Source organism: Sinocyclocheilus anshuiensis, unplaced genomic scaffold (genome assembly GCF_001515605.1).
Source record: "Sinocyclocheilus anshuiensis isolate Anshui unplaced genomic scaffold, SAMN03320099.WGS_v1.1 scaffold566, whole genome shotgun sequence".
In the NCBI taxonomy this organism is placed as follows: Eukaryota; Metazoa; Chordata; class Actinopteri; order Cypriniformes; family Cyprinidae; genus Sinocyclocheilus; species Sinocyclocheilus anshuiensis.
Genome location: NW_015542410.1, coordinates 46,261 through 60,325, shown reverse-complemented (window position 1 = coordinate 60,325; position 14,065 = coordinate 46,261). Strand labels below are relative to the sequence as shown.

Genomic DNA, 14,065 nt, shown 5'->3' with positions numbered 1-14,065 from the left:
GTGAGAGAGATGCAGGAGCTGATGGCAGGGGGCGGTGGATATTTGTGGTGGTCAGTGTGGATATTGTGGATGAGTTCTTCTGTGTCATCACGTTCTATTAGTTCTACAGCTTCAGTTTCAGAACTTTCACGCTTAGTAACACATACAGCTGTTCCCTCATCACAGTGCAACAGTGTCGCATTCCGAATGTTGTTTAAGTGACATACTTGGTATATTGTGGTATTTTAAAAATTCATATCATAACAAAAATAAACACCGGTATTCGGTATGAACCGGTATACTGCCCAGCACTAAGTTAAGGCAAATTACAGGAGAACAGACATAGATGAAATCTAATCACGCTAGGGTCCTGCAGGCCAGTTTCCATTACAGCACCGATCCCAGTACTGTATCAAAATGGTTGTTCATTAAACCAGTAGGTTCCTGTTTTCAATGTGATAAGACTCATTCAGAGCTGCCGTAAAATAGATTGATTTCTATTTTAATGTAGCAAAGCTGCTGTGTTTTCTAATGTAAAGAGGCTACAGGTATGTTAAGGAAATATATTGCTTGGCAGTAGACCTGTCGCAATAATCAATATATCGACTTATCGCACAATATATGTACATGACCTCAATAATTTGTGGTGACACAATATATCGCCCATTATATTTACTTAAAAATTAACGTCACTGTGTTTTGTGCATTCCACTTGCGCCTGTGTCTTTTGCAGCTTCTCGTACATAACATGGTGTAGAGGTGCTAGTTCAAATTTAAAACATGCTTCTACAAAAAAAGTTTCATCTGGAGATATGGTCTTGTATAGAGATCTGTGCCTTTGTGCATACGGACATCTGACTGCTAAGTAGTGATTGTGTTTTTCAGCAATAGTGTGCACCCTTAATTTACAGAGAAAAGAAGGTCAGGGAAAAATCTGTAGATGGAAAAATCTCCATACAAGTTCTTTGTGCATTTTTCTTTTTTTCTACTTGTTACTTTGCACTTTTTGTTAGAAAATGTTTATTTACTATTTATTCAGGTTTTTTAAGGTATCTAATATTTTGATACTTAATTTCCATGATCTAAATATTCTTAAAAATGTAAAGTTTGTTGTCATTTGGAAGTATGTAGGCCTTCTTGCATTATTATGCTGTTACATTATGATTATATATTCAGTGGCATAAAATGGTCTTTAAAATGACAATAATATCGCTTATCACAATTATTTCTGGGGCAATATATTGCACAACAAAAAGCTGTTATCGTGACAGGCCTACTTGGCAGACGTCTTTTTATTGTGGTTGGTATTATTACTGGTAACCTTTTGTTAATTGTATACCTTGTATAATTTATTCAGGGATCGCCATGAAAATAGCCTTGATGCTGGCATGATGTTAAAAAGTGAATAAATAAATAAATTATTATTGGTGATTTGTTAAGCATAAGCTCATCATAGTTGGGTAAACTTTTATATTGGTGAAAAGAAGCTACAAAATATTATTTTTGAGTTCCCATCGACCCCAATAGCAAAATATAACACTCAAAATTGAAAATTTGATAAACATTTCCTCACCCTCAGGCCATCCAAGATGTAGAGGGGTTTGTTTCTTCTTGTTTATTTGTTTTTCCATATTTGGAGAAATGTAGCATTACATCACTTGCTCATCAATAGATCCTCTGCAGTGAATGGGTGCCGTCAGAATGAGAGTCCAAACAGCTGATAAAAACATCACAAAAATCCACATGACTCCAGTCCATCAACTAACATCTTTTGTTGTCATTGTTGTTGACTTCAAACCATTGCTTTTAGCCAAAATAAGAGTCCTCCATACGTAATATTGCTTAACACAAAGTATAGTATAGCTATAGCATAGCTATAAATGTACATAAAATTAAAAAAAGAAAAATAAATCTAGATTACTGATGTTAATAACTGTGGAAATGCATCATCACGGTCTGTGAGATGGGTTCATTGCTAATTATTTATTGCTCTTAATATTTAGTGTATTGCTCTTAATAACTTGTACCTCAAATCACATGGCTGATTTAGGAGAACTGTGCTTTTACTAAAAAGTGGTTTTCACCTGGTGGATGATAAAATAGCAATGAAAAACGGACATGAGACATGAGTTGCAACCCCCCACAGCCCTGTAGCTGGTATTCATTACCTAACTTACTAGAAGCCCTGGTGTGTTCTTGATGGTTTTTGGTATACAATGACAAACTCTGTATCAGGTAGGTGAGCAGGTGAAAGAGATGCAGGTTTGGGTGGTAAATTACTCTGATAGGATTATTCCAACAGGTTCGACCTCGGAAACATCCAGTAACCACCTGGAACTCATTTCTGATTATGTTCAGCATTCTCTGTTGTTATATGTAGAGTATACAACTCTATACAAAATGTATAGAAAGCCTAAAAGAAATCAGTATTGTGTCGTTAAGCCATCTTGTGTGTTTTCAACCCTGAAAGAATGTGCTGACACCATTTGGACTGCGGTGGTCTAGTGTTCCTCGGTCTGCTTGCATCTAGATTAAAACTTTCCTCTATCTGGGCAGAGATTCAGAACTTTAATCTAGTTTATCAGACAGTCAGGGGTAGGGCTGTGAGATTTGGGGGAAAATATCAAATTGCGATTTTTTTTTTTTTTTTGACAGATACTGTGATTTGATTTGCGATTTTAAATTTGCAAAGTCAAGCTTCAACTCAATATTGTCAATAATGTGCAGCACAGTATGGGTATCATTACCCTGCTGAAAAAAACAATAGAAACCATCACAGAAATTCTTATAGTTTCCATTAAACCATTACAAAATTCCTTTTTGTTTTGGGCATTATTCCAATAGGAATTACCGTTGTTCTATTGGTTGCCATCTGCCAGATTACATCCCACCAATAGAATCCATCAAATAGACACCATTATAGTTTACATTAAAACCAATACAATTCCCATTATAACCCTGAAATCCATAAAATTTGTTATTGTGTTTTGGGAGGGGTTTTTAAGTATTTGGGATTTTAAGAACAAGTGGAAAATGTGCTGAATGTTTCATTTCATCAAGTGAAATTAGCAAGCAGTTAGACTGAATTTAAATTAGTTTTAAACGCGGAGCCAGGCGTGAGTCGACACAGGTTGCACGCGTGCATCAAGCCTCGTCCATACTGCCAGATGTGCTCGTGGAGACTTGCAGTGCGGAGCCGCGCGCGAGTATAAACGAGCATTACGAAACAGGCTGCGTGAGTGTGGCAAGCGTGAACGGCTCGTCCGTGATAAGACTGCAACTCAAGGCTGGCAGTCATGCATATGCTCTGGAACAGTAATATCGCGTCCACATCGCAGGCTTTGCGATTAGCAAATCGCAACGGCTCAAATCGCGATTTCGATTCGATTTCGATTAATCGCACAGCCCTAGTCAGGGGTCCGTGTCGTGGCCGGGGGCCTGTAAAACCAAACATCCCGGTTGTAGATTCATCTTCCCTTTGATTCTGTACCAAGTCCACGTCCAAATGAGGCCACAGATTTCAGGCCCCAAGCCTTTTATTTCAGTTGATCTTATGGATGCAGATTGGCCTGATAGTGCTGTCCCTCTATTGATTGTTTTTTTTTGTGTGTTCACAGCCCTGACAGGAGCAGCCACACGTCCAGATCATGTCCGGCCCTGTCACGAGTCGATCCCGCGTTTATCCAGACGTCAACACACAGAGACCACGGGAATACTGGGACTATGAATCTCACGTCGTAGAGTGGGGGTGAGTGATGAGATTAATTAATTTTTTTTTTTTTTCTGTAAGAATAAATGCAGTATTACCAGTTTTTCTGAAATGATGCGAGGTCTGGATTTATGCAGTTTGGGTTACATTACAAGACATCTGGATAGTTGAAGATCACTAAAAATTAAGGAAATTACAGTGTTACCACAGTCATAAAAAAACTTAAAATATCTTTGTACTTTAAAAATGTATTTTCCAGGATTGAAAAACTCTGAATATACACTACTTTTCATAAGTCTGGGGTCAGTTTAATTAACACTTATTCTGCAAGGATGCATAAAATTACTCAAAAGTGACAGTAAAGACGTATAAACTTACAAATGATTTCTATTACAAATAAATGCTGTTCTTTTGAACTTTATATTTATCAGAGAATTCCACACAAATTTTATGCAGCACAAATTTTTTTTAAATCTATTTTCTTTATGTTGTGTGTGTTAAAGGGGTCATATGATGCTGCTAAAAAGAACATTATTTTGTGTATTTGGTGTAATGAAATGTGTTTATGCGGTTTAAGGTTCAAAAAACACATTATTTTCCACATACTGTACATTATTGTTCAAGGCTCGAAATTGCGACCATTTTGGTCGCATATGCTCCCGAAATTTAATCTGTGCGACCTCAAAATATATTTGGGAGCATTTGTGCGAGTGCATATAATTGTTGTCGTGCGATCCGTTTTAATTTCTCTAAAAACGTTCAGAGTATGTGCCTTCTGAGTGTTGATACGGTGACCTGTCTGCCGTTCTATGAAACGTTAGGCTACATAACAAAATTAAACTTCATCTTTACATTTTTAACTTTAATGCAGATTTTAGATTGGTTAATATTAGCTGTCAATCACTCAGTCACTGCTTTCCGCTGTCAGGTGACAGGGAGCTAACTACCGCGGGGAATGAAAAAGGCTGAAGAAGAGAGAAAATAAAAAAGAAACACTGACAGATTTCTTTTGTGAACCACCTAAAGTTACAAATAATGGTGCTGGTGATAGCGATCATGTGGTGAATGTTGATCCACCAGCCGTATAGAAGGCGTACAGTTTTCAGAGAGAGTGGTTGAAAGACTTCTAGTGGCTCCGCTACGAAAATGGTTCTATGCACTGCATTCACTGTAAAGCCTGTGGGACGGAGTTTGCAGGTAACAGCGTTCGCCACCGAATCTACACATTTCGTAATTGTTGTTTTCCGACATGTGGTTTGACATTATCGAGTGTATTGCAAAATCCAAACAAAACACACCTACAGAGAGTGCACGCATACATGACGTGAAGTCTATTAGGTTAGATTAGTGCGCGCGCGCATTTAGAGTGCGTTCTTTAACGGCATGATTCAGTCTATTAAAATGCATCACAAAATTCAAGATATGGGGCCTTTACATCATTTCATATCGTTCAGGGGTAGGCAACGTCGGTCCTGGAGTGCCGATGTCCTGCAGAGTTTAGCTCCAACCCTGAAAAAAAAACTCACTTGTCTGTAGCCTTAGTAATCCTGAAGACCTTAATTAGCTTGTTCAGGTGTGTTTGACTATGATTAGAGCTAAACTCTGCAGGACAGTGGCACTCCGACGTTGCCTATCCCTGATATAGTGAATCACTATCACAAGAAGAGTGCTGTTTCCTCCAAAAATCAGCATGATTACAAATGTGATATTGATTTTATACAACTGTTCAATAAAAAAAGAAATTAACATTAAGAGACTTACGTCTTCTTTCTTTGCGTGAACATTTGGGTGGCGTTATGCAAATCTTCCCACACAGTGACGTAGATATGTGGGGGCGTGTTAGAACGAGCCGTTTTAGGTAGGTGTGGCTGACTCTTAACTTTTATAAAGAATATCTCTTTGGATTTGAGACTTTAGTCTTTGCAACTTTACAGATCTTCTTTATGCACCAAGAGCTTGTAACACTCCAAAGAGAAAGGAAAAATTGAAATGCATCATATGACCCCTTTAAACAAGTGCAGTGCTGTGGAAAAGAATTTCCCCTTGGGGACAATAAAGTTCATCAATCAATCAATCAAGAGTTTTCAACATTGATAATATGAAATAATTGATAATAATAAGAAATGTTTCTTGAGCAGTAGATGAGCATATCAGAAGGATTTCTGAAGGATCATGTGACACTGAAGACTGGAGTAATGATGCTGAAAATTCAGTTGCATCACAGGAATAAATAAAATTTTAAAATGTATTCAATTAGAAATCACTTGTTTCAAACTGTAGTAATATTTCACAGTACATTGCTGTTTTTACTATATTTTCAATCAAATAAATCCAGCCTTCATAAGCATAAGAGACTTCTTTCAAAAACAAAAAATCTTGTTGACCCCAACCTGTTCAATGTAAAAGTGCTTTTTTTTTCTAGTTTCTAGGTAGGCTCATCTTTTATTTAATTCTTGCTCACAAGCCATAATGATGTCTGATTTGTAAGTGAATCATTCTGTTTAGTTGGCTTTGTTGAATAATTCAGTGTAACAGGTTCAGAAATTTCTCTGAATGATTCATTGGTGAATCAAAAAGGGCTATTGTGCCAGTGCAGTATTGATATATATCGCAATATCTTACAATATTATTTTATTTATTAATTTACAGATTATTATCATTTTCAGTAATACAGAAATAGGTCATCTAAATAATATAACTCTGAGACCATTGTTTCATGAAGCTGCTTCTATGAGTTATTGAAACAAACCCAGAATTGGCTGTTTTTGATTACCTGTTTAGGCCATTTTCAATCTTAATTCAATGCAACTGAATTGAACACATTACAGGGGGCCTTATTGTTGAGTGAAACCACAGTAATAGTAAACTAATGGCATTTGATTCACTAGATAGAAAGCTTTACGCGTGTAATGATCAAATATTAGGTATCATTCAGTTCAGAGTCCCAGGATTGTTTGCAGGCATCACAGAGTGTAGTGTGAAATATTTCTCTGCAGGGCTACAGGGCTGATGTCTTTATTTGTCTGGACTGGCGTTTCATTTGCACTTGTAATAACAGATGTCAGTCTTGTCAACAGGAATCAAGATGACTACCAGTTGGTGCGGAAACTTGGCCGAGGAAAGTACAGCGAAGTGTTTGAGGCCATCAACATCACAAACAACGAGAAAGTAGTCGTCAAAATACTCAAGGTGACAAGCGTTGTTGTTGTTCCAGACAGCTTTAACAGCATTCTGACCAGTCCTCAGTCAAGTCAGGTTAAGTTCAGTGGGACTGTGAGGACCCTAGGGCTTCATGTCCTCTCCAGCTTCTCATTTTCCAAGTAGTTGACGAGAACGTCTGCTGAGATAAGCCTGTTTACGTTATGGTAGGCAGCGGATGGTATCGAAACCAGAAGCTGCTGGCCGGCGTTCAGATGAACGGGCGCCTGGCGAATTCTTTCCTCGCCCCCTCCTCCTCTTAACCAGAGAAAGCTCTAGATTCTAGCGATAACACCCGACCAACTGAGAGCTTCTTTTCAAGCTAAGTGATAAATAGTTTTGAAGATTAGCACCGTTGTCCTGTAATGTAGCCAGTCGTGTGCAATGAACTTCCCCTGCCTGGAGACACGAAGGATGAAGCCGCTCAGATTGAGTCTAGACACAGTCAGATTGGATGTCGTTGCATCAAATTCATCTGTACTGCAAGACTACGTGAAATCAAAATTAATCTTATTTACATTCTTAATATCTCTGAATGGAGCGATGATATAGTTGTACTTGTGGCGGCATAAGTTCGAGTTTGGCTTGAAGTTTCTCGAAGCCGTCCCTTTTCAAAACCGTTATTGAAGTGAAATAAATGTTTTGGGCTGATGTAACCAGTGGTTGGTTGTGAAAAATAACAAACTAATAATCCCATAACCCACTTTTTATGACCGCTCAGATTATGTAAGTAAAAAATATATATATATTTGTTAATATTGTCTTATTTTGTTATTTTGTTATTTCTCTGGTACGGGGAAGTCGTGGCCTAATGGTTAGAGAGTCGGACTCGTAACCCAAAGGTTGCGGGTTCGAGTCTTGTAACGGCAGGGATTGTCGGTGGGGGGAGTGAATGTACAGCGCTCTCGCCCACCTTCAATACCACGACTGAGGTGCCCTTGAGCAAGGCACCGAACCCCCAACTGCTCCCCGGGTGCCGCAGCATAAAAATGGCTGCCCACTGCTCCGGGTGTGTGTTCACGGTGTGTGTGTGTTCACTGCTGTGTGTGCACACTTTGGATGGGATAAATGCAGAGCACTAATTCTTTATTTTAAAAAAATATTTATCCAGAAATCATAAATGAGTGGAAAGTATTTATTGTACATTATTCCCCACTGAATATTCAGTTCAATTCTGAAATGTCAAGTTATGAAGTTAAGCAGTTGCAAATGCAGTTTTATTTTGTCTTTAATGGTTTTGGGTTGCCTTTTTGTTTTTATTTCCATATGTAGCCAGTAAAGAAGAAGAAAATCAAGCGGGAAATTAAAATTTTGGAGAATTTGAGAGGCGGCCCCAACATCATCTCACTTCTAGACATTGTCAAGGACCCAGTGGTCAGTTGGCTTTCTTCAAGATGATGTTGTATATAAAAATATAGTTGAGAATGCAGCATGTGAAATCAAACTTGGGCAACTACATGCATGCACTTACATAGCGTTTCAAATGTGTCTCTAACTGAAGTCTTTTGCGTTTCTCCCTGAAGTCTCGAACCCCAGCTCTGGTTTTTGAACATGTGAACAACACAGACTTCAAGGTAAATCACTTCTCATAAAGAGAAAGGAAAAATTGAAATCGCATCATATGACCCCTTTAATCAATTCTGCCACCTCAACTAAATGTAACAAATAAATCGGTTCAGTCAAACTCAAGCATCTGTTGTTCTGTCATGCAGCAATTGTATCAAACGTTATCAGACTACGACATTCGGTTCTACATGTATGAGATCCTAAAGGTAAGTTCTTTCTGATATCATCTTAAAGTGTCACAAGTCTGTACCTAAATTAGATTTTTGTTTATGCCATTTTGCCTGTATTTTTCAAATGTGTTTCAAACTCTCCCCTCATCAGCCAACAACAGGGGATCTCGTCTTTATGTATTGGCACATCATTGGGCCACTTTCTATGTTTTTGTTTGGTACTAGTAGTTTGCTCAGATGTTGCACACTTCACCTTATAAGTGCTACTCAACAGCTTCTTATTGCTGCGGTTATAGCACATTGTTCATGTACACTTGCTGTTAGTCAGTTGTGTGGGAGTAAATAAAAAACGGATTTTTGTTTGTGAGATGTGTTTTGAGTATTATTAAATGTGCTAAAATTTCTGATAGACCATTTTCTTTTTGGGTAATTTTTCAAGATAATATTCAAAAATTCTCTTAATATTCCATTCCATTCTGAAATTTAATTAATATCGTTAATGTATATTCTGTATATTTTTAAATTGTTGAATTCTGCAGAATATTTTAAATACAAAATATTAAAAAAAAAAATTTTATATTGAAATATTTCATCAGCTACTTTATTTGGTTTTTATTTAAATAAATGATTTATTGGTCAGAAGATGTGGAAACTCGGGTATTTGTAATGTCTAGTTCTAAGTAGGGATGCACCGATACCGATACTGGTGAGTGGATAGAGCGCGCGGCGGCGCAGATGCGCGAGCTTGTCGAGTGAATATACCTTTCTCACAGACATTACTGGGAAGTTTGTAGTTCGGTCGGATATGTCAAAAACAAGTAAGTAAAACAATGCACAAGTTACTTAACGGTAGGGAGAGACTACCAGTAAAACTGATACAGATTTGGGACCAAAAATTATTCAGACCGAGTCTGGGGGTGGGGGAATGAATTTCAGGTTTGCATGAAGCTGGATGACAGCATGCCCAGGAAACTATATGCTGTCATTAAGGCTAAGGGTTGCCCAACTAAGTAATTGATAGTTGTGTAAATACTGTCGTACTAACAGCTGTCTAATTTTTGGTTGATTGTAATCCATTACATACCTTTCTATCAAAGTTATATAACATTATCAAGCTGAATTTGTTCTGACTCCGTTTAACTCTGAGTTCTTGTTATATTTTATTACCATTTTCTAAACTATAGCGAATAAACTGTGATAATGTGAGAAATGTTGAAGGTGTCTGAATAAATTTTGGTTTGACTGTATCTATTTGATAAATAAAGTTAACCAACTAACATTATACATACTCTTTTGGTTTCTGTACCCAATATTTAAAAAATTTACAAATGCAATATAAATATTGGTATCGGTACTCTGTATCGGCAAGTACCAAAAATAAAAGTATCGGTATCGGGCGAGTACTGGAAAAAGTGGTATCGGTGCATCCCTAGTTCTAAGAGTGTCTCTTTGTCTTTGTCAGGCTTTGGATTACTGCCACAGTATGGGAATTATGCACAGAGATGTGAAGCCACACAATGTAATGATCGACCATGAACACAGAAAGGTACTGCCCATTTATTACTCAGGTCAGCAATTGTGTCATTCTGCAAGTCTGATTGGCTGAATAATGATGAGCTCGCTTACATGCACCAATCAAAAATTAGTTTGCTGCTGTGACGTGAAGCACATTTAACCAAGATCAAATTTAAAAGTCTACAAATTGCATGTTCTCTGCGTCAACACTGACGCTGATGTGAGATGTTGAGCTATTCACATAAATCGTGATCATGAATCATTAATCTATATCCCAATTGACTGAAATTACATTTGATTCTTATCTGTTTGTGTGTGTTTTGTCGTTTAGCTGCGTCTGATAGACTGGGGCTTAGCAGAGTTTTATCACCCTAGTCAGGAGTACAATGTCAGGGTGGCGTCTCGATATTTCAAAGGACCTGAACTGCTGGTGGACTATCAGGTGAGAATGACACGAGAAATGAGATGTAGGGATATAAACTAGACTTCTTTTCAAGCATCTCGTAAATAAACATGCACGTCTTTTATAGCTCATGTTGCTTTTGTCCCACAGATGTATGACTACAGTTTAGACATGTGGAGCTTAGGCTGCATGTTGGCGAGTATGATCTTCCGGAAAGAGCCTTTTTTCCATGGACACGACAACTATGATCAGGTGAGACCTGCTGCTTTTAGGTCTTTCAAAACATTCATTGTTGCCATGCTGTTTTAAAGTCATCAGTTTTGCGGCTTAATCACAATTTGCATACTATATATCTTATAAAATGTACAAACAATTTATTGGTCTCAAATCGTAGCATGTAAGAGAATGTGCTTTGGTGTGCTATTTTTGAAATTTGCGCCTGTGCATGTTTGAAGTGCTAATATTTCCCACAATCCCTTGTGTTAACAAAAAGGAAGGTTGATGATGTCTTGCTAGTGTCTGTCTTCATAAATTCATAAAAAGTGCAGTACTTTGCATACTCAGAAGTATATGAATAGTAGTAGGTATAATGCTGCAGGCATGATGTATTTTTGTAGACTCAAACCTGGAAAGGAGTTAGCATTTTAGCAAAAACACTTCCATTGTCCCAAAGCCAATGGGTTTTTTGAATGGATTTTTGGATTAAAAAAAGATCTGTGGTTAACACAAGCTGAAGATATTTTCATGTTTTATTCTACAACATAAAATACATCAGTAATATTGCCTTGTGATTTTAATAAAATACATAAAATGCATCAGCAATACCTTTTGTGATTTTAGTAAATAAAAATACATAAAATGCATCAATAATGCCTCGTGATTTTATTTGCGCCTGTGCATGTTTGAAGTGCTAATATTTCCCACAATCCCTTGTGTTAACAAAAAGGAAGGTTGATGATGTCTTGCTAGTGTCTGTCTTCATAAATTCATAAAAAGTGCAGTACTTTGCATACTCAGAAGTATATGAATAGTAGTAGGTATAATGCTGCAGGCATGATGTATTTTTGTAGACTCAAACCTGGAAAGGAGTTAGCATTTTAGCAAAAACACTTCCATTGTCCCAAAGCCAATGGGTTTTTTGAATGGATTTTTGGATTAAAAAAAGATCTGTGGTTAACACAAGCTGAAGATATTTTCATGTTTTATTCTACAACATAAAATACATCAGTAATATTGCCTTGTGATTTTAATCAAATACATAAAATGCATCAGCAATACCTTTTGTGATTTTAGTAAATAAAAATACATAAAATGCATCAGTAATGCCTCGTGATTTTAACACAAGGAAACCAGGTATGATGCTAATTTCTGGTTTGGCCTACAAAAATAATCATGACTGCAGTATTCTGTTCAGCTGGTTTGATCTGTCGAGTGGTGGCTGCTGCCCTCTGCTGTTTTTAACCAGTTCTGTCTCTTTTTCCAGCTTGTACGGATTGCCAAAGTTCTGGGCACAGAGGACCTCTACGACTACATCGACAAATACAACATTGAGCTCGACCCACGGTTCAACGACATTTTGGGAAGGTATGTTGAGAGATGGGATTGTTTTTATGCTTGTAGTACTTTTTAACTGCAATTTAGATATGTATCTCTTTCATTCGTCCTCTTTCTCCAGACATTCCCGGAAAAGGTGGGAACGGTTTGTCCACAGTGAGAACCAGCACCTGGTCAGTACTGAAGCTCTGGACTTCCTGGACAAACTGTTGCGCTACGACCACCAAGCTCGTCTCACCGCGCGCGAGGCCATGGAGCACCCTTATTTCTGTGAGTGTCTGCTCTCACTCTGTGTCTTAGAACATCACTGCGGTTAAAAGCATAATGTGTTTATAGAATAGTGTTTGTGCTTTTTTCTAAAACACATATCATGTATTGTGATGAAATGACTGTAAAGGTATTTAGCAGCGATGGAAAGGTGTGTAGGGCCTTATGAAATATTTCATTTTTTTCATTTTTATTTGTTGCCCGTTTTAATTTTTCTGAAGTCATGATTTAATTAAAAAAAAAAGCAATTTTTAATCTTTTAAAATGTAATCAAATTAACCTTTATTTTGCAAACAGAGCGCACGCAGTACAACAGAGGTTTACTGTTAAACAATGAAGAAAATTGTGATATTCCTCAATGTTTTAACAATTTGATTATATTACTACTACTACTACTTTGAGAAGTGCATTGTTGTAAAATAGTAATGTATTTCTGTCACAATTTCTTTAAGGTAAAACAAATTTTATTTTGTGGGGTTATCATTAAGACCTTTCAGTTTCTGTGTATATATATATATATATGACGATTTTATCAAATAAATTGTGAAATGCTCTTAAAATTAAAAAATGCCAAATTCCATGACTATTCCTGTTCATTGCTGTAAATTTTATTTTTACGACTGAATTCTGTAATTCCTTCTGTATTGTGGAAATCATAGGGTGTGAATTATCTTTTAGCAAGAAATAAAGTGTTTGTCACGCGGAAGCAGAATTTGTTTTCCTGTTTTGAAATAGTTTGTACTGTACTGATTATGCCTCAGTGTGCAACATTAATTTCATCACTGTGTTCATGTCTCGTGTCAGATCCCATTGTGAAGGACCAGGCGAGGATGGGCTCCACTTCAGGACTGTCCACTGGCTCCACTCCAGTCAGCACGTCCAGTATGATCACAGGTCAGTCGTGTGCTTTCTGAGTGAACTTACATTAGGAGATTTCACAAATACTGACAAACCATTGTGTCTGTTTGCCTGTAGGAGGCGTCACATCCATGTCCTCGTCCCAGCCGATGGCCAACATCGCAGGTTCTCCTGTCATCTCCTCTCCCAGTGCTCTTGCCACACAGGTTCCTGCAGCCACTGGTGCTCAGCCCTGAACAGACTCACTCATGCTCTCTTTGCCCTGGGCCACATTTTTATGTTGAGTGTAAACAAACGAAAGAGAGACTAAATTAGGTTTCTTTTTTTTTCTTTTTCTTTTCTTTTTTTCCATACAATAATTATATATTGAAGCTCGGACACACAGCAGACAGTTATGTTGTGTCAGTGTCCGGCAGACTTTCCTGATGATGGTGTCTATATAGAAGCCACTACAGTGTAGAAATTCAGAAAAATGGATAATAAAATTTATTTTATATGTCCCTATGTTGGCTTCCGTTTGTTACTTGAACAGTTGCTGTTCCTCTGCAGGTTTGGGGAATTAATATCAAGGTGCAAGAAACATATTTACATGTAAGCTTTCAGCAGATGCTCTTATCCAAAGTAATTTGATTGTAAATTAAAAAACAACAAAAAAACGCTTAATTTCAACAAGTTTACCAATAATACAGATGCCATATTTTTTTCACTAACATGCCCCCAACTTGGAAACCCTGGGCCTAAAGAAAGGAAAGTTTCTTATTTGTGATTACAACTTTGTGTGGCGTTCAACTTGAAAAAACGATATGTAAGAGTTAAAAGCAGAAACTGGTTTACATTTATTGCAAA

The 14,065-nt window shown here is 37.3% G+C and overlaps 1 protein-coding gene across 2 annotated transcripts in view; it reads left to right on the top strand.

The window, feature by feature from the left end:
• The window catches only part of LOC107693292 (casein kinase II subunit alpha-like), a 21,941-nt gene extending 8,218 nt beyond the window's left edge, over positions 1 to 13,723 (top strand). The window contains exons 3-14 of one of the 2 annotated variants that reach the window (XM_016492609.1): positions 3,597 to 3,727; positions 6,766 to 6,877; positions 8,159 to 8,260; positions 8,410 to 8,460; positions 8,599 to 8,658; positions 10,085 to 10,168; positions 10,469 to 10,579; positions 10,691 to 10,792; positions 12,024 to 12,124; positions 12,216 to 12,364; positions 13,166 to 13,255; positions 13,337 to 13,455. In XM_016492609.1, coding sequence (XP_016348095.1) covers positions 3,627 to 3,727; positions 6,766 to 6,877; positions 8,159 to 8,260; positions 8,410 to 8,460; positions 8,599 to 8,658; positions 10,085 to 10,168; positions 10,469 to 10,579; positions 10,691 to 10,792; positions 12,024 to 12,124; positions 12,216 to 12,364; positions 13,166 to 13,255; positions 13,337 to 13,455 — 1,182 coding nt within the window. In that variant the 5' untranslated portion in view covers positions 3,597 to 3,626. Of the gene's footprint in view, positions 1 to 3,596; positions 3,728 to 6,765; positions 6,878 to 8,158; positions 8,261 to 8,409; positions 8,461 to 8,598; positions 8,659 to 10,084; positions 10,169 to 10,468; positions 10,580 to 10,690; positions 10,793 to 12,023; positions 12,125 to 12,215; positions 12,365 to 13,165; positions 13,256 to 13,336 lie in introns of those variants that run through there. The other variant, XM_016492610.1, reaches the window with a different exon arrangement.
• Positions 13,724 to 14,065: the final 342 nt, after the last annotated feature.